The 21,615-nt window shown below is 36.6% G+C and overlaps 1 protein-coding gene across 1 annotated transcript in view; it reads right to left on the reverse strand.

The window, feature by feature from the left end:
• Window positions 1-17,310, reverse strand: part of ANK2 (ankyrin 2) — a 325,566-nt gene extending 308,256 nt beyond the window's left edge. The window contains exon 1 of the mRNA XM_074272626.1: window positions 16,039-17,310. Coding sequence (XP_074128727.1) covers window positions 16,039-16,167 — 129 coding nt within the window. The 5' untranslated portion in view covers window positions 16,168-17,310. The remainder of the gene's footprint in view (window positions 1-16,038) is intronic.
• Window positions 17,311-21,615: the final 4,305 nt, after the last annotated feature.

Consider the following 21,615-nt stretch of genomic DNA (forward strand, 5'->3'; position numbering starts at 1 on the left):
TTGTTACTCCCCTCCATGTACTGTTCTTCTTATTTGACCTTGAAGAAGAGGTCATAGCCTGATTTTGCACCTTTTCACTGGAAACCCCACATGCCTGGTATGGATTTGCCAAACATATACTCTTGTCATCCTTCTTATAAGTCACTTTCCATTTATACATATATACATATATATATATATATATAGTTAAAATGTTTTTCCTCTATTAAAATGTGAACTTCTTCAATGCAAGAGCAATGTGTTGTGGTTTGTTATTGTTGTTTTTTAATTTCTTTGTGTACCCCAGGTGCTTAATGCTTACTGACTGCCTGACTCAAATAAAGACAGTTTGAAAAGCAGTGAAGGAATCACAATAAGAGAATAGAAAAAGAGTAAGGAAAACTCTAGAAGATTTTAAGGGGAACTAAACATGAAAAACAAATATAAGAACAATGAACATAGAAATATATGATATAATAGCCAAGAAGGGACAGGTTGCTTTAAGCAGTGATAAGAATATATAAATGTCAGAGAGTAGCAGAAAGAATTCAAGATGAGTTGTAATTTTATCACTGAGTGATAAGTGATCAACACTGGGAAACATTATTGACTGACATGAAGGATGATAGATGGCCTATCATGAGACCAGGGAGCATTAAGAGATGTGTGGATAACAAGCAGCATATGAATGTAATATTAACCACCCAATCTTATGTAATATGTATCACCTTGAGGACAATGGTGAGTTTCCCCTTTATTGTAAAGAAAAACTTTAGATTTAATTTAGAATTAAAATATTCTCACCATTTAGGGTGATTATATCATTCCACCTGGGGATTTGGACATGAAATACTCTGAACTCTCCTGATATGAACCACAATTTAAGAGTTGGCTTTCAAAGTAAAGTGTAGGCCAAAAAAGTGGTTACCTTATTAAATTCTACTCCATATCTGTTTATGGGGCCTAGGCTAGGGCTGGCTTGGAGATGGAAGTCAAACCAAAGATGTGAGCAGGGCCAATAAAAAAATTACAGTTACATCATTGCAGCAAATGTAAGATGCACACTAATGAAAAATGATTTCCCTATGTAATTCTATTCCTTCCAGTACTTAGAACCTCTGCTATACTCTGACAACATAAGCATAGATATTAAATCTTCCATTTATGTACTCAAGAATCTCAGATTTACTATTAATTGCAAGCAAAATTTCATCAAAATTTAACTATATTCCTAGTTTAGACTGCAAACTTACAAAACACTAAAAGGTATTTTGTATTTTAAGTCAATCTCATAAAATCACATAATTTCGTAGAATCATTAGAGTTAGAAGAAAATTTTAAGATCAGCAAGTTCAATGTCCTTCATTTTATAGAGAAAAACTAAAAAACAAAACAAAAAAACAAACAAATCCAAGGTTAAATATTCTACTCATAGACACACAACTAGTTAGTGTTATGCCTGTCTGACTCTCACTTTGGGTCTCTCCATTTTGCCTTAAAGCAAATGAGATAAGTAGTTATTATTACTACTAACTAGATCAAGCACCCTGTGCTCTGGTTCCACATTAATTAGTTATGGGACATTCAACAGTCACCTGATTTCTCTGGGCTTTAGTTTTCTTACCTGTAAAGTGAATCAAATTGGCTCTAACATCCATTTCAGATTTCAATATGATTGTGGATACCAGCAATATCATAGTGTTGAGAGGTGAACAAATGGGCCTTACACAGTCAGGAATTAGAATGGCTACCACTGACATAATGTCATCTTTTCACATTAATCATTAAGACAAGAGGTTTGATGTGCATCTTATATTCCTTAAAGTTACAAAACCACTTTTCATGTAATAGTATCATACTTTTAAAAGCTACTTGAAAATGTTCATTAACCTTGATGATGAGATAACAGTAGATGAATAATAATTTGACCAGATTATAGATATAGAAAAATTAATCTGAAGAAAACACTTGATAAAATTAGTTGTCAAGATTAGAGCTTTGTTTTTCATGGAATCAAAGCCAGCTTGTTCATCAGTTAGAACCACTGAATGTCTATTGTGTAAAGAATAGTCTACCAGGTGTTAGGTAATGGATTAAAAAGAGACACAGCCTTGGATCTAAATATATTGATTCAAATATATCAAAATGATTGGAAAATATTTTTCTCATTTTAACTAAAATCATAACTGATGTACAGATATATTTGAAATATCTCAAAATCAATAATAACCTTTATGCAGCACTTTAAATTTCACCAAGTGCTTTACAGCTATTATTTCATCTGATCCTCACAACAACCCTATGAAGTAGTTGCTATTATTATCAACCTCTTTAAAATGAGCTAAATGATATCAATGATGATTTTTTGATTTGATCAGTGTCACATGGCTAATCTTAGACAGGATTTGAATTCAGATTTTCTTGACTCCAAACTCAATGTACTAGTTACTATGCTACCCAAAGGCTTTCCATCTAATCTAGACAAAAATTCTTTCTCCAACTTTCCCAATAATTAACCAATACTTTAGCCTTTGTTTGAAGGCTTTTAATGAAAGGGAACTTTCTGAAGCACTTTTGAATAGTTCCAAAAGTTTAGAAGGGTTACCTAAGTTTTCATGGCTACTAAGTAGCAGAACTGAGATTGAAACCCGACTCTTATGGTTTTAAGGATATTACCTTTATTCTGTAAATATATTATCCTAGAATAATGCCTTATATTTGTAGAGCAGTCACTTATAAATAAAATACATACAATATCTCAGAACCAGGCTCCTCAAAGGAACCAGAAGAGTAGTATTATTCTCACATTTTTTTTCATATACACAGCTTTAGTATATATTCTGAAATCTCATCATTACATCCACATAGGCATTCCCAGTCTTATTTATAATTTTGTTTTTTTTTTAATGTATTAAAAACTCTAAGCAAAGTAATTAAATTTGGAGATTTAATTGAAACGTGTTTTAGAAATTAAATAATAAAGCCAGGGCAAACATTGACATCCTGAATTCATACCACTCCAATTAACCAAATAATTTAAAGCTAATTTTAAATTAACAATATTTATAAGAACTTTCTCATTATTCACTGCTACTTCTTACACTTCTGAGATCATAACTACTGCATGTTACTTATGGATATATTTCCTAAAATGGAAGGATAAGGATATAGATCAGGTTATTAAACATTTATGTCTACATATATGTATATGTGTGCATGTTTTTGTATGTATGTATAAATTACAATATGGATCACTTGTGAAATATTTCTGACTCCTTAAGGTTGAATATTTAGATAGGTCTCCATTACTTTGATATATATTAGGAGGAAAGACTACATGACTACTCATAGTTTTTTAAATCTCTACAAATAAAGCCAACTTTTTTAAGTTTCAAGTTTCCAAAAATATTCCAGTTCACACTAAAATAACAATTTGAAAAATAAGTATTTTCCACTTTAACAGTCTTCTCTAGGAATGATCTGGAATCAGATTTTCCATAATACTAAGTCTATTTTTGTCACAGCCAAACAAATCTGACAGCTGTAAAATTAAGTTGGTATTTAATCACCCACTCAGTGGATGCAAAGGGGTTCTTTATAATTAAATACCATGGAAGAGCTCAGATTTACAGTACCGTTTGAAAAGAATGCCATTAATAATGCAAATCACTTATGTCCAACATCATTATTAAAGAGGGGGAAATTGTGAATTGAGCTAAGCATAAAATGGTAAATCTGAACAAAGAATTTAAATGAGTTTTGTTTTGTTTTTTTAATCAAGGCCCTGAAAACTTCACAAGCAGATAAATGTCAACAACTTCAATTCAAAGTCAAATGGACAAGTAAATGAATATACTATTTTAATTTCCACTTTTAAGTGGACATTAAGATACATAATAGGCATTCTTGCAGATGAAAATAAATGCTTTATCACTCCATCCTCACTTTATTATGGTTTTGTAGAAATATGGACAAAACTGATCTAGAGGTAAAAATTACAGGCAACACTAAGAAATTATACAGCCCAAAGTTACTGATTGGACTTTTCCATGATTAGACAGTTTTAGGAATTTACTAGATCACAAATCTCCTTTCTGTTGGCCATTGTATTTTTTTACTTACAATGATATTTGGTTTGGTGCCCAGAAACCTTTGCACATATTTTTCCCCCCTTCATCATGTGGTACCACTCCCAGAGTTAGATTTTTATGTACTAAGCTGCTCACTGCTAGGTTGTGAGCACTTTTTAAGGACAACATGAAATTCTTATCTTCTCCTCCTCTACCACCAAAAAAAAAGTATAAAGCAAACAATTCAGGTTGCTCTTCACTTTGCTAGATAATTGACATTTTCCCATTGCTACTGTTAATCACATGTAATTAACCATTAATTAAAATTGTGTTAGTATTATGGGCCAGATATCTGAACTTAAAACAAAGGATTCTTACAGGTACTAAGTCAGTGGAATTGAAAGAGACAATAGTTAACTAATTTAGCATGGTTCAATATGACTGATTTAATCCTACAAGGAGATGTTATGGGCCAGAACTTGAAATAAGGTACTAAGTGGCTTTCGGAGTATAGTGAATTATGCAGGATACAAGCCCAATGAAATAAGCAAACTGGAATTAACATACAAATCACCTTTGACCAACTAGCAGGTGAAAGTCAGTATGCAGAGAATTCAGCACAGATTAATTACCCCATAGCAGTATATGAGCAAATTGTTGCTGCTACAATCAAAGCATGGGGCTCCCTCCCAGGAAAAGATGGAGGGGAAGCCTTCAAGAAAATAGAGCAAGGTCCCAATGAACCCTTTGCTGATGTTGTGGGATGTTTGCATACAGCTGTCACAAGAACTATTTGAGAAAATGTAGCTACAGAAATAATGATAAGACAATTGGCTAAGGAAAATGCCAATGAGGTTTGCAAAAGAATTATATGGGGACTACATAAAGATGCTCCTTTAGAGGAGATCATAAGATGCTGTGCCACAGTGGGCACAAATGCTTATTATACCCAAACTATGATGAACATGGGAAGACAGGGTCCCTCTTGGCAAGGAACTTCTAGAGAAACTCATTGATGCTTTCAGTGTGGAAAAATAGGACATCTGAGAGCCCAATGTAAGTATCGAGATAGAATGGAAAGACAGGGTGAAAGAAGGCCTAAAACCCTATGTCCAAAATACAATCAAGGTTTCCACTGGGCCTCAGAATATAGATTGATCCAGGGAAATGAGAGATGGGGCCCAGCTCCAAGACCTCAATCAAAAGATAGGTGGGGCATGATGGCAGCCAAGGTTACACCTTTAGAAGTTGAGGACTCTGATGTGACCAATCAGATGGGAGAAAGAGATTACAGGATCAATTAGCAGAAAAGCAATCAGATGGGAGAAAGAGATTACAATTGGGGAGAATACAGACTTTTTTAATCCAACAAAAGGGCAGTGTCCAGTGCAAGCAGCTCTAATATAATTGCCAGGTGATGAGAAGAGATTTAGAAAGTGGTAAATAGAGGGGACTATATATGTTAACTGCTTGGGAGAAAGGGTTTGCTTGTATTCCTATAGATGAAGAAGGAAACAGATGGAGAAGGAAATAGGTGGCAATGAGCACCTGGAGAGGGACAAAAAAAAAAAGAGAAAAACCTCAAAACAAAGGAGAAGGCCTAAGAACAAAAATCTGCAGGAATCATTGGATTCCCTAACACAAGATGAGATTATTGCAGGACTTCAAAACTGACAGGAATTATCGGATTTCTGGCACATGTAGTAATGAACAACAGATTCCTTTTAGACTATTTCTGGGACTTATGGACGTGTATAATTCCTCATGTTGATTCATGTTATTTGTTACATCACTACTAGCCTGTGTTATATTGCTATGTGCTTATATAATTTATGTAATTATGTATAATACCTCTCATATTGATGGATTTATGTATACCTGTTTTAAGAGTGAGAACCTTCAGAAACTTGCTAATCTGATTTGATTTCCCACTTCCTTTGGTGTTTTCATCTCCCTTCCTGAGACGTCAGGGAGGACATGATTACCTCCTTTTATGGTGTTTTCACCTCTTTTCTGATCAGTCAGGGAAGGCATGATCACCTCTTTTTTAGGGTTCTCACCTCCTTGAGAAGTCAGGGAGGTCATGACCACCTATGTTCTAAAAACAAAAGAAAGTGGGAGATGTTATGGGCCAGAACTTGAAACAAGGTGCTAAGTCAGTGGAATTGATAGAGACAATGGTTATTTAGCATGGTGCTTAACAGTTCTCTAGTTCAGTACATGTACTTAGTACTTACTATAGTTTTATAAGATTCACACCTTTGATAAGACAGCATATAAGCTCCAACAAACTCAGCCAGAATCAGAACTAGAGAAGATGAGAGAAGTGGTGGCAGGCTATCTTCCTTCACTTCTCCACTGAAACCAAGATACAGAAGGCTCCAGAAAAATTACCCTGAGGCCCAAGTGAAGTAGACAAGACTTTGAAGGAAGACAATACAGGATTTGGACTTTAACTCCTTGCTCTACTTGTGCTGCCTCCAGAGACCCCAAGGAAACCTCAACAGAGATTACATTTTAGAGAAAATATTACATATTAGCATGTTGATCTCCCTCAAAAATAAACATATTTCCATTTTAAAGTAAAGAACTAAAGTTAATAAATCCTTTCTACCTCGTGTGTGTGTGTGTGTGTGTGTGTGTGTGTGTATGTGTGTGTGAAACACCATTGAAAACTATTATGAAATCAAAATTCCCTTATAGGAATTACAATTATTTTATACTACTCCATTATAAATATATTCCTAATAATGAAATTTTAAGATTCAATAAGGATACACAGAAAAGCTATGTGTGTACAGGATAAGACTGGAAAGCAGAAAAGGGGAAGTAATTCCCCCCCAACATACTTACAGAATTTTGAGCCTACAAACTTTTTAAGTAACTAAGTTAAGTCAGAGGTTTTCTCTCTGAAAGTCAAAAGGATAAAAAAATTACAAGAGTAATTTTTTCATACTTGATTAATATCAACTATAATGAAACTAAGCATGTTATATAATTCTTTTACTGGGAGATCAAAGAATTATAAGATTTTTCCATTCACTATTTAGAGCAACTGAAATATTCAGTGAAGAATATACCTCTAACAGCACATAAAATAATAAATTTTCTAAAATAACTGCAAGTCAAAGTAAGATTACCATTTTAAATTTAAGTAGCATATTTTCATATACATATACATCATTTCATATAGTCTTATAACATTTGTTCAGTTGTATCTATCTTTTCATGATTTCATGGACTATACCACTTATGCAATTGTCTCAACAAAGATATTAAGAGTGGTTTGAGGAGACTTCTGGCCAAGATGGCAGAGAGGAGGCACACAGCTGCTTAAGCTCCGTGTTTTCTCTCAGAATTTACTTCATGACAAGCCTTGGAATTAATGCTTTACCGGAAAAAAAAACCCCACAAATAATTACCAACAGAAGACATCCTTGAAATTCACCAGAAAAGGTCTGTTTTTGCTGGGGGAAAGATGAACAGATTGGGCACAGGCTGAGGGCAAGCATCGAGAGCAAGGAAGCTCACACTGGAAAGACCAGAGGGTGGAGGAGTGCAATCTCTGCTGTTTCTGTGGAACAGCCTTTACCACAGTGTTGATATTCTGTCTTGGCAGCAAGCCAGGATCAGAGGAGAAGCTGTACACACAGGAGGTAAAGACTATAACCCAGAAAAGCTAGCATTTCTCAGGACCTGGCCACCCCTACCCCCACCCAGAGTGACTCAGTGAGTTCTTAGAACCTCAGAGTCTCAGAGTGCAGATGCAGCTCAGCCATTGCAGTCCTGCTAGTGCCTCACTGCTATCTCCTGCAGTCTGTAGAGAAAGCCCGATAACACCATCCAACCCCATCCCCCCCACCAAAAGCAGACCATTTGTTTTCCTTATTAATTTGTTTTCTTTGATTCTTCTCTGACAAAATGAACAAAAAATTAAAAAGGACTCTAGCCACTGATAGCTTCTATATGGATAGAGAGCAGACTTTAAACCCCGAGGAGACTAAAAACAGGCTGTCCCCAAAGAAATCCCAAAAGGGGGATATGATCTGCTCCTCAATACACAAAACTCTCATAGAAGAAATCAAAAAGGCTCTCATAAGAAAGCTAGAAGAGAAATGGGAAAAAGAAAGGGAAGCCTAGCAAGAGAGTCTGGAAAAGTCATCCCATGCATTTAAAGACAGAGTGGATAAAGAAATCAAATCATTGAAAAACAGAATTAGTAAGTTGGAAAAGGCAAACAACTCTAAGGAAAACAGAATTAGTGCGTTGGAAAAAGAAAATAGCTCTCTAAAAAATAAAATTGGCAAAATGGAAAAAAATTCCATAGAACAAAAAAACTCACTTAAAAACTCAATTGGACAATTACAAAAGATATAAAAAATGTGAGTGAAGAAAATATATCATTGAAAATCAGAATTGAACAAATAGAAATGAATGACTTGAGGAGACACCAAGAATCAGTCAAGCAAATCCAAAAAAATGAAACAATGGAAAAGAACGTCAAGTACCTTCTTGGGAAGACAACAGACCTGGAAAATAGATCCAGGAGAGACAATCTGAGAATAATTGGACTCCCTGAAAAATATGAGGAAAAAAAGAGCCTGGACACTATTTTCAGGAAATTATCAAAGAGAACTGCCCAGATGTTTTAGAAACAGAGGGTAAAATAGACATTGAAAAAATTCATCAATCACTTACTGAACCATCAGATGAAGGAAAAAATATTGCAAGCTGCTATAAAAAATCAATTCAGATATGGAGGAGCCACAACAAGGATTACCCAGGATCTAGCAGCATCCACATTAAAGGATCGAAGGGCCTGGAATATGATATTCCAAAAGGTTAAGGAACTTGGTATGCAGCCAAGAATAACTTACCCAGCAAAAATTAGCATCTTTTTCCAGGGAAGAAGATGGACATTTAATGAAATAAATGGATTTCATCTATTCTTGATGAAAAAACTGATTCTACACAAAAAGTTTGATTTCCAAATACAGAACTCGAGATTTCTAAAAAGATAAAAAGAAATCTTGACAACTATATTTCTGCCATAAAGATATATAAAGAAAGAAAAAAAAAGAGTGGTTTGACGTTTCTTTCTCCAGTGGATGAAGTTAAATGACTTGCCCAAGATCACACAGCTAGTATATGTGAAGGAACATTTTTGAACTCAAGTCTTCCTGATTCTAGTTCTATCCCTCTATACACTTAGCCACCATCTAGCTGTCTACCTATAAACTTATCAGTAGACTGCAGATATGAAAGCTGACCAGTAATATACTCTTATAGTTAGTGCTAAACAAGACCAAGAAACAATATTTCCTATTTCTCATCTCCTGTTGTATCAACAGGAATACCAAGAGTTATAGTTTGGGCTTCTCCCTTTTTTAATTGTTAAAAAATAAAAGGTGAGGTATCATTCATAATGACAATAAGAAATAATTGCATATCTTTACTTGTAGTGTTCTTACTTCATTTTCCTGGAGGTCTTTGGGGCAGCCTTCTTTTCAGAAGAGTAATCACCACAAGAATAGCCAGGTGTTAAAGTTCAAATCCTTTATTATCTCCTTGAAAGTCTTGTCTCTTTGCTTGGGGCTTCAGCTAGGTTTCTTAGAGGCCTTCTGGAGTCTTGATTTCAGTGGAGAAGGTAAGGAGGACAATCCTGCCACCTTGGTGGTGTGAGATGGGATGAATGAATCTGAGTCCAAGGACTTGTGCTTCAGCCTCCGGTCCGCTTGTCTTCTCTAGCTCTCTCTTCGAGCCTCTCAGTCCCCCAGGAGAGCCACCAAGAGCCTGACTGAAGATGGAAATGAATCTCTCTCCTTGGCTCCCAGAGCTTGAACTCCTGCCTCCTTTTGCTGAGTTTGTCTGTTTATATACTCTACATTGAATATAAACCAATCATTATATCACCATTATTTGTTGTAAGATTAAATCAATCATACTGAACTTAGAGAACTATTAAGCACCATGATAAACCAGATAATCATTGTCTCATCAATTCTACTTAGTACCTTGTAAGAATCCTTGTTTCAAGTTCAGAGTTCTGTCTTATAACATCTCCTTCTTTCTTTTGTTTTAGAACATAAGTGCTCATGCCCTCCCTAACTTCTCAAGAAGGTGAGAACCCCAAAAAGGAGGTGATCGTGCCTTCCCTGACTCCTCAAAAAAGGGGTGAAAACACCAAAAATGGAGGTGATCACACCCTCCCTGATGTCTCAGGAAGGGAGATGAAAACCAAAGAAAAATGGGGAATTAAACCAGGTTAGCAGGTTTCTGAAGGGTCTCACTTGAAACAGGTATACATAAATCCATCAACATGAGAGGTATTACATAACAAACAACATGAATCAACATGAGGAATTATACATGTCCATAAATCCTAGAAATAGTTCAAAACCTATCTATTATCTGAGAATTCATGTGTCTGAGAATCCAATGATTCCTGCAAGTTTTAAAGCCCTGCAATAGTCTTATCATGTCTCAGGGAATCTAATGATTCCTGCAGATTCTGAAGTCCTGTATCAGTCTTTCCATATCTCAGGGAATCCAATGATTCCTGCTTGTTCTGCAACAGTCTTATCAACAATTTTTCATCTCAGGGAATGCAATGATTTCTGCTGTTATTGAAGTTATGTGACAGTCTCATTATCAGCCATGCTCTTTCAGCATCAGATGTTTCTTGGGTCTCTCCTTTGTTTTGAGGTTTCTTTCTTTTTCTTTCTCTCTGTAAGTGCTCATTGGCACCCATCTGATTCCTTCTCCATCTGTAGAAATACAAGCAAACCCTTTCTCCCAAGCAGTTAACCTATCTAGTACCTTCCATTCACCACTTTCTAGATCTCTCCATCACCTGGCAATTACATTGGAGCTACCTGCCCTGGACACTGCCCTTCTGTTGGGTTAAAAGGCCTATATTATCTCCAATTGTAATTCCTTTCTGCCATCTGATTGCTTTTTGGCCAATTGATCACATAATCCCTTTCTCCCATCTGATTGCTTCTCTGCTGATTGATCATATCAGAGTATTGAACTTCAAAAGACTCTATATTGTGTAAACTCAGCTGCCATCATGCTCCACCTGTTTTTTGTTTGAGATGTTGGAGCTAAGCCCCTGCCTCTCATTTCTCTGGGTCAATCTACATTCTGAGGCCCAGTGGAAGCCCTTATTGCATTTCGTACATAGGGTTTTGGGTCTTCTCTCACCCTGTCTTCTCACTCTATCTCTATGCCTACACTGAGCTTTCAGATGCCCTACTTTACCACACTGAAAGCATTGACGAGTCTCTCTGAAAGTCCCTTGCCAAGAGGGATCCTGCCTTCTCATGTTCTGCATCACAGCCTGGGTATACAAGGCATTTGTGCCCACTGTGGCACAGCGTCTTATGCTCTCCTCTAAAGGAGCATCTATGTATAGTCCCAGTATGATTCGACTACAAATCTCATTAGCATTTTCCTTAGCCAGTTGTCTTATCATAATTCCTGTAGCTGCATTTTCTCCAGTTGTTCTTGTGACAGCTGTCTACAGACGTCCCACAAAATCAGCAAAGGGTTCATTGGGACATTGCTCTATTTTCCTGAAGGCTTCCCCTCTATCTTTTCCTGGGAGGGAGCTCCATGCTTGGATAGCAGCAGCAGCAATTTGCTCATATGCTATCAAAGGGTAATTAATCTGTGCTAAAGTGTCTACATACTGACCTTTATCTGCTAGTTGGTCAAAGGTGATTTGTATATTAACTCCAGTTTATCTATTTCGTTGGACTTTTATTCTGCAAAATTCACTATACTCTGAAAGCCACAACAAGTTTTGTCCAGATTCTAAACATGTCCTTGCTATGGATTTCCAATCTCTAGGGGTTAAAATTTCATAAGCCAAATTCTGTAATACCATTTTAACATAAGACAATGTAGCTTCATAAAGAGTGCAATCCTTTTTAAAATCTTTAATAATTTCCAGATCAAAAGGAGTATATCTTCTCCTTTGTTGACCTGAAGAATCAAACTCTTCAATAACAGGGTATGCATTTATCAAATCAGATATATCCTGTCCTTTTTTTTTTTTTTTTTTTGCTTTAACTAGTGCCTTCAATTCCACTTAGTTAGAACTTTGTAAGAATCCTTATTTCAAGTTTAGAGTTCTGGCCCATAACATTTACTCTCCAGATTCTTTTCTCCACCATTACTCAGAAGCCTTCTCATGCTTGAAGAACTTCCAAGAACCACCATTTTGAAGAAAGTACCTTACTCCTTTATTCTTCTCTGATTCCAACTTTGTGAAGTCCTTTTTCCAATATGATCTCCAAGGGGATTTCTTCCCACTCCCTAATTGCTTCCCCCCTTAGAATTTATTTTTATTTTTTTCAGTAATTTTTAAAGCTTTTCATTTTCAAAAAATATTCATGGATAATTTTTCAACATTGACACTCGCATAGCCTTGTGTTTCAGAGTTCTTCCTCCTTCCCTCCACCCCTTTCCCAATATATATTGTTTATTTGCTTTTTTGAGGTTTTAAATTTTTTGTTTTATAAAATAATCCAACTTTTCTCTGCACTTTGACAAGTTCTATCTAAAATTTTCAAATAGGCCAGTCTACTTGCAAGGGACCCATTTTTTTTATAGTACAATATTAGTATATTGTACTGGATGATCCATTTTATTTAATCTGTATCACTGAGATACATCTCTTTATTATCATTTTAAAAGTTCATCAATACATTGAACACAGTGATTCTTATTTTCAATTAATTTCCTACCTTCTTAAAACAAGAATTGGATTGGGATAGAGACTGAACTTGTGATTCTATTTGGTATTAGAAACATCCAAGTGAAGAAACTACCTTTTTCAATGCAAGCCAACCTCTTTCCTTCTATTTAGACTCTTAGAGAATGGCCTTCAGCAGTAAACACAAACTATTATGTATATGCAACATTTTCTGATAGATGGTGTGGGATATACTGTGATACAACAATTTCTGACCTAGGAGAGAAAGGCAATGAAAGTATGCAAATACCCTGTGAATGAATTGCAATATTGTAAACATGCCACAAGAGAAGTACAGTGTTATGGGATTTCAAAGAAATGAAACAATACATTCCAGTTATATGAATCAGGGAAAGTTTCATGGGGTCAGGGTCAGGTGTCATTTAAGGCTAGCTGTTGGAAGATTGGCAGGTTAATAGACATGTTCATAAAACAATCTAGTCTGGCTAACGAATAGCCCAGATGCAGAAATAAAGCCAGGTTAGGACCATGTCATATCAGACTTTGAATACTAGGTGGAGGAGCTTGTATTTTGATCTGTAAATCACAAATAGCCATTACAGGTTTTTATGCTATAAGATTAATGAAAACATAAGTGTACTTTGGGAAAGATTACTGTGACAGCAGTGTGCATAATGAACCAGAGTAGGGAGAGACAGGAGGTGGGAAGCTATTGCAGTAGTCTGGGATAACATGCATTCATATCTTAAAATCTATCATTTCTGCAATCATTTACAAATAACAACATATTTCAAATCTCTTAATTTGAAGCAAATTACAGAGAGAATTTAGGTAAATATCTTTTTACAGAGAGAGTAAAGCCCAGAAACCACACCCATCCAATTTGCAAGCAATGTTTTTGTGCAGTCTAAGCATCTCTGTAACTCTACATGCAGCTGCAGTAAAAGAGGGGGCAGGGGACAGATGGCTCTCCACCAAAAACAGAACTAGCACAGTAGTACCTAGTTCAGTTTTCCCTAAAGATTTCTAACTGATATTTCCTAGATATGAAAATCTGATGATACTACTATATTCATATTATTAGCTTATCACCATGCCTGAGCTTAGTAAATTGCTGTGTGGGAGAAATGTAGTAGCCAAGTCACTGAGAATTATAAAGGCAATTTCATGCATTGGAATTTTTAATATTGGGTATCACCCATGTTTACAGAAAACGAATAGGAAGGGGGGGGGGAATCCAATATACTGAGCAGAACAAACTACTGCCTTCCTTGGTGTAGTGTGAGTGTGTGGTGTGTCGTGTGTGTGTCGTGTAGAATGTGTGTGTGTGTGTGTGTGTAAAAGGAGGGAGAAAAGATGACAGAGAGGGAGAGAGAGAGGAAGAGAGAAAGAAGGAGGCAGAAAAGAAGAGAGAGACAGAGAGACAGAAAGGGAGATAGAAAGAGAGGGAGAGGGTGAGAGAGAAGAAGAGGGATAGGGAGAGGAGAAGGGAGAGAGGGAGAAAGAGGAGGAGAGAGGGAGAAAGAGGAGGAGAAAGGAAGAAAGACGGGGAGAAAGGGGAGAGGGAGGGGGAGAGAGGGGGAGAGGGAGGAGGAGGAGGAGGAAGAAGAAGAGGAGGAAAAGGAGGAAGAGGAAGAGGAGGAGGAAGAAAAGGAGGAGGAGAAAAAGGAGAGGAGGAGGAGGAGGAGGGGAGGGAAGGAGAGAGCAGGGAAGAGGAGGAGGGGAGGGAAGGAGAGAGCAGGGAAGAGGAGGAGGGGAGGGAGGGAGGGAGGGAGGGAGAGAGCAGGGAAGAGAAGAGAGGGAGGGAGAGAGGATGCTCTTGAATGTGCAAGTACGCTATCTAGGCAAAGTTGCTAGTCACAACTCTCTGCTAAATAAGCACCAATGCCCCAAAATCATATATTTTCAAGGGTAAAAAGGTTGAAAGGATATAATGCCAGATAGCTCCTTTATGCTACAGTGTCCCATTTAGGAGATTAAAAGTAGAATCATAGTAGCTGTGATATAGGGAACTAATTCATGCCAAAATGACCAATAGCATTGCTGATTTGACTTTAAAAAAAAAAAAAAAAAGATAATTCAAGAACAACTCAATGCACTCTTTAAACACAGCCTATAAAGGGTCATAAATAGGATATCCAATCTTCCCCCAGAAGAAAATGGATATATTATTCCATTTATCTATGTAGTGAGATTGATAAGATGAAATCCTGTTTTCCAGTATTTCTGAGACTCCCAATTTGAAAAGTCAATATAATGGACCCCAATTTAAAAAAAAATTATGAACTTTGAAGAAAATATTTTCAGTTATGGGTCTGTACACACACACACAAAAAAAAAGACTTTTCAAATTGGGAGTCCCCAGTGCAACCCTAATCCCAAAGCTATGCTTAAAAACAGCTTGTCTGCAAACCATAATTTTCACTATTTTTATACTCTGTGAACACAACATGCTGTTTATCATCTTCTGAAGATAGAGAATGACCTACTTTGGTAATTGCAGTATTCACAGGTAATTTCCCCTGCTTTATCAGAACAAGCCGACCAGGTGAAATGACTCTTTCATTTTTAGTTGGGCGTGGGAATTTTGGCTTTCTGATGATGAGAGAAATTCTCTAGCTATATGCAAAACAAACCCACCTTCTCATACAGTATGCCACAACTAGTCATTATTTTTTCTCACCATCAGAATACAAAAAGGGAATAGTCATCTTACGAACCAGCAAAAAATATTTTTTCATCTACCCAATACAGACATGTATGCTAATGCACTGAAACACACTGGGGGGGAGGGGGAATGAAAGCAAACCTATAGTTCAGGCTTTAATTAGAAGCTAATACAGAGCATGTAGTTTCAGGGAGAAGGCTCACTTTAAAGCTAATGTCTGAATCCCAGACTATACACGGCAAGAAGAAAATATCTTAACACTGCAAAAATAAATCAATTCCTTTCCTTTTGCTTTGACAAGTGTCTAAAGACAGAGACATAATTGAAAACCTCGAGATGGAAAAATGTAATGATCACTTTTACTGCCTAATAAAAATGGAGATCTATGTTGCCTGGGCTACCCATACTCTTCCTGGTGCAGAAATTAAAAATCTGGCCCGCAGTCTTATCATTGGAATTTAGACAGAGGGCAAAGGTGAATGAATGTCTGGGAAAGAGGCTGGTGAAGTTGCTAGTGGTAACAAGAGACTTCCCAGGTACAGTTAGTTTTATGGAGCCAGAGGTGGGGAAAGGATAGAAACATAGATAGCTCTCCATACCTTGCGTTTCCTCTCTATTCGTTCTCTAGGGATTTTCCGTTGTTTTTTTCTTTCCCTCTCAAGGTTTTTCTCCTTTTCATCGAGCTCAGCTTCTCGAACTTTTTTAATAGAAGCAGCAGCATGAGCCATTTTGCAGAAGCAGGCAGTAATAATTTCTGAGAGTCAATTTCTACTACACAGCAATCCAGGTGATGTTGCATATAAATAGATTTATCCCCCAACGCGGCAACAGCTAGGAACAGAACTATTCACAAAACCGTCCGCTTCTCCGCCTTCGTGATAGGTCACACTCTTGCCTTAGCCTCTGCACCACCCATGATTCACTGCAGCATACCAAAACACTCCCACAAATACACACCTGCAACCAAATGTTTACACTGAAAGAACTAGATGCCAGGTGGGAAAAAAGAGAAAAACATCCAAAACTGAGCAGTAGACTAGAGCCTCTTCTGTGGTTCTCCGAGCATAACTGCAAACAAGCATCTTACCACTTGAAACAGCCATCTTTTAGGTACACATCCCCAACTGGAAGAGTCTCTTGCAACTCCTCCAGACAATCTGTACCCACCAACTGAGACCAGGAAGAAGCCACCTCCGAGGTACTGAGAGGGGGTGGGCAGTTGATTGCAGCTCCCAGGAGCACCTCTTATGCAGGGTGAGAAGAAAATGGTGCAGTCTGACTTAATGACTTGCTGCTGCCGTGATGCTGTTGCTGCTGCTGCTACCGCGGTTGCTCCGGCTGCCTCTGCTATAGCACATGACATGGATTTTTCCCTTTCTTTCTTTTTAAAAATATCTCTTCTATTTCCTTATTCTAGGCTCACTAAAAAGGCGGAGGGGTGGGGGATTGAGAGAACAAACAAACAAAGCTGCAGCACTGGGAGGCAAAGACCAGGGATGATGAGTTCACCTGGAAGAAACGACGACTGTACCAATCCAAGCGTGTACAAGCTTCAGAGGACTGGGAATAGCCTAGTCCTCATTGTGTCATTTACAGACCCACGTGAGCCTGCATCAGGGATCTGCATTAAGCTAGGGAACTAAATGGGGCTGTCAGTGGGAAAACACAGTATAATCTGGGCTCTGCTTGGTTTTGCCAGCTGAGAGACCAAGGAGGAAAGAAGTAAGGAAAGAATCATAACAAAAAAGAAAAGGTTTCTACACATCTTAGAAGAGAGGCACATGGATAATAACCATTAATGGGCAAGTCTCCTTTTCCCAGTAATTACTGAATAGAGTTGTGAAGCAGTGGAGGACTGGACAGGATGAACATTTCCCTGCGCAGACATGGGGATGCGTGCGCGCGCGCACACACACACACACACACACACACACACACACACACACACACAACACAAAAGGAAAAAAAAAAGATAAGGAGAGATGTATTATGTTAACTAAAGAATGAAAGATATGCCTATCTCTGATTAGATGTAAAGAAAGCAACTTTCCAGAATCTATAGCAACTTTGTTAAGAAATCATTAACAATTTTGCTATTTACCTGAAAGTACAGGGACATGAATCACATTGGGATCTGTTGATTTTATGCAAATAGATCCTTAGAGACAATAGTATAACTATACTATTTGAAAGACTACATTTAGTTATTGAGGAAGAATAATATTTATACATATACATATATATATATATATATTTGTCATTAAATTAAATAAGCAATGTACCAATTTATGTCCCAAAAAGACTTGCTGTCCAAGTAAGACTTTAGGCCTTATACTTCCACATGCTAGAAAATTCACTAAGTGAAATATCTAGATTAATAGATCATTTTCCTGTTGCTGTTCAGTTCTTTTTAGTCATGACCAACTTCTTTGATCCCATTTGGGGTTTTCTTGGCAAAGATACTAGAATGTTTTGCCATATCCTCCTCCAGATCATTTTATAGATGAGCAATTGAGGCAAAGAGGGTCAAGTGTCTTGCCCTCAGTCACTTAGCTGGTAAATTTGAAGTCATGAAGATGTCTTTCTGAGTCTAAACACATTGCTAGCTGCCCTAAGAGCTTTTTCTAAATCTTTTCTAGTATAACTCCTTTTCAGATTTCCCACATGAAAATAACAACTGTTTATTTTGTTAGAGTAGATAGTACACTATTGTGCTCTTAAACAGTACCTGTATACTGCTCAAGTACAATCAGAATTTGTAATTAATATTTTCATATCCCTTAAGCTATCCTAAGAAAAACAAAATAATCACAGATATTAGAGGGGGGGCATAGGAAAAGGTAAAATAAATGGAGAAAGTCAGAGAACCAATTCAAAAACAAGCAAACATCACCTCCAAACCAGTTAGATATGGCACATTGGTTTCAGTATTAATCAACCGCAGTTCAGTTTTATCTGTCTCCTGAACATTAGAAACTTCCTTTTCTTGCTTTTTTTCATCTTGGATCTTGACAGCTCAAGATTCATTTCCACATTCAGAATCAATTGGATATATCATCGTTCCACCTTTCCAATGCCTCTTTCATACTGTATTTACTAGAGAGTAAAAGAAATAAGATGAAGATAACTGATCTATTCTAAATAAGACAGCAATATTCACTAGCAGAAAAACCAAAAGAGTCACTTTTCCTGGTTCTGAGTCCTATAGTCTATTCATTAATACAGGGATTCAAACAAGAGTCCATGAATTTGTTTTTGTTTTTGTTTAGAAAACCTTAAATTTATTTGTTAATTTTTTCTTAACCAAGTTGATATAGATTCTGGAAAGTTGCTTTCTTTAGGTCTTAGTTAACATGATACATCTCCCCTTATCTTTTTTTTTTTCTTTGTGTTGTGTGTGTGTGTGTGTGTGCATGTGCATCCCTTTGTCTGTTTTTAATATTTGTGATTCTCTATATTTTGTTTGATGCAATGAAAAAATATTATTTTAAAATAATGGGCTTAACCAAACTGATAAAGAATCCAGGATACAAAAAATCTCCTGCATTTGATTGTGCTATCTTATGAAAATTTTACACACACACACACACACACACACACACACACACACACACACACACACACACACCTCTATCACAGGCCTTATTAGACTCACCACAGAGCAGAAGAACATTAGAAACAAGTATGAATTAAAAAAAAAAAAAAAGAAAACCTAAAATCTATCCAACATATGCCATCTTTTTAGTAGACTGTTTTCATTGATTATTTCCCCCAACAGAACATATTGTTCCCATGTAAGGAAAGAAGAATGACTTAATCTTTTCATAATTAGAATGCCAAAAAGGTTTGATATAGTCTTAGCCTCTGAAAACGTTCCTTCTTAATCTAATTTACACAATAATAACCTATTGAGTAAGTTTTTAATCTCCCTTTCCTCCTTATTTGTTGCTCAAACTTCTTTATATCTTATATTTGCATGTAAAAACAGATATTTTGAGTCTCCACATGCAGAGAGGGAGAGAGAGAGAGAGAGAGAGAGAGAGAGAGAGAGAGAGAGAGAGAGAGAGAGAGAGAGAGAGAGAGAGAGAGAGAGAGAGAAGAAGGAGGGAGGGAGGGAGAGAGAGGGAGAGCACACTTACCAGTTGACCTCTGCACAGGCAAGGTACCCTCCTCCAGTCCCAGGAGCTCATAGTCATTTAAATGATTCATGAGCTATATAAAAGGGGTCTTCCTTCAGGCCTCCAGCAGAGAGGTAATATAGTTTGAATTTTAAAATGGGACAAAAGATGTTTCCTTCAAAGAAAAACCTTCATCTTCACTGGAGGAAGGCTTGAATCTGCCTTTTTAAGGTAAGAACAGAAGTAGTTCATATTTAAACTTGATAGCCTCTAGAGATTACCCTTCCAAGAGGACACATTTAATTTTATAGATCAGGAGAGAGAGTGGACATTTGCTGCCTTCGTTGTCCAGTACCTCATTGATCAGAATTTAAAGAAAACCATCTGCAAACATCAGTCAGGGAACATAATATTCAGGGCATCAGTCAATAAAATCTGAGTTAGCCATATGCAATATAATTTTCCCTCGGCCCCATCCTTCAAGAGAAATTGCTGTACAATTAAAGACTGTGTATTTTTACACTAACACAAATAGAGTACAGATAGGAAAGGGTAAAAGAAGCTGATATAAGAGAAAGAAAAAGAAAATATCACCAAGTAAGTATTGGGAAATGAGAAGATTATATTTAGTTGTGAGATAAGCCAGGAGTCTAATAAAATTTAAATAGGAATACATAAGATCACTTTGCTGCATATTGATTTAGAAAACCATGTATTAACATACTATATGTGTTCTATTATATTGTCATTTATTTTATTAAATATTTATCAATTAGGGAATAGTCCAGGATGCCTCTTTGACATCTCTGTTCTATACTAATCAAGTTCAGGAATGAGTCCTGTGAGTCTACATGTTAGAGGCTTCACTACTTGCTGAAAACAAAAACTTTATCTTAATGTAAGAGACCATATAAGCAAGGCAGACTAGAAACTAGAGAACAAATGATGTAGTCTGATTAAATAAAGGACTCAAAAGCAAGAGATTATATCATATCACCTTTGCTGAGTAGTGGGGATTGGAACTAATGTGCTATTTGTTCTCCAGCAATACAAAACAAAATCAAAACAGTGAAATGCAGAAACATCCATACAGAAGCAGTAACAATCTAGGTATCTGAACCTTTGCAGGAATATTGGCCACTTATAAATAAAAACGGTCATTTTCAATGGGTGAAATGACCAGATGGTAACATGTTATCTGCTCCTGAATTGGCCATGTAGCTACAAGGATTTGGGGTGTACTTTTGTGCTTGGGCCTAACATTTTTGTCAATCAATTAAATAAGGCATAGATGTTGTACTTATGATATTTCCAAATGACACAAAACTGGAAATAATTCCTAACACCCTGGATGATGGTATGAAGATCTAAAAAGATTGTAACAACTTAGAAAACTGGGCTAAACTAAATATCTAAAAATCTAAAACTTTTACTCCACAAATCTAACAAATAAAGATTAGAACAGTCTGAGATAAAAAGACTTGGTTCACCAGACTGCTGCAAAATGTGAAGAGCTAGAGCTTCCTATGTGAAGAGATGAGTTTGCTTAACAGAACAGGCAAATGGCTGTCAGCTATAGTCCCAAATAAATAGCAGTTAGGTGTCACTGTGCTAATTGTCCTCTCATTATTTAGAAACCTTTAAAAACCTGAATATCCACAGACATAAATATTCAGTAACAGATAAATGACCAGGGAAAATACTCATTTGACAAGTATTTAGGATATAATGATTATATATAACCAGGTTGTAAACAGCAAGATATATATATATATATAACCAGATTGGAAATAGCAAGGTATGACATAATTGAATTGCATTAACAGTTTCTATTGACCATTGCTCTGATCTTAGAAATCAGTCACAGGAGGAAAAAAAATCCAAGGACACAACTATAACATAACATAAGCAGTAAAAACTCAACTTTCAGCACATACAGGATAAAATAGCTTTAATTCATTTTTACTTCAGTTCATTGTCCCCATTGTCAGAGGGTGGAGCGTTAAAACTCCCAAATAGCATTAATTATAAGCCCAAGAAATTTTACTTCTAATAACA

The sequence above is a fragment of the Sminthopsis crassicaudata genome, chromosome 6, assembly GCF_048593235.1.
Source record: "Sminthopsis crassicaudata isolate SCR6 chromosome 6, ASM4859323v1, whole genome shotgun sequence".
Taxonomy (NCBI): Eukaryota; Metazoa; Chordata; class Mammalia; order Dasyuromorphia; family Dasyuridae; genus Sminthopsis; species Sminthopsis crassicaudata.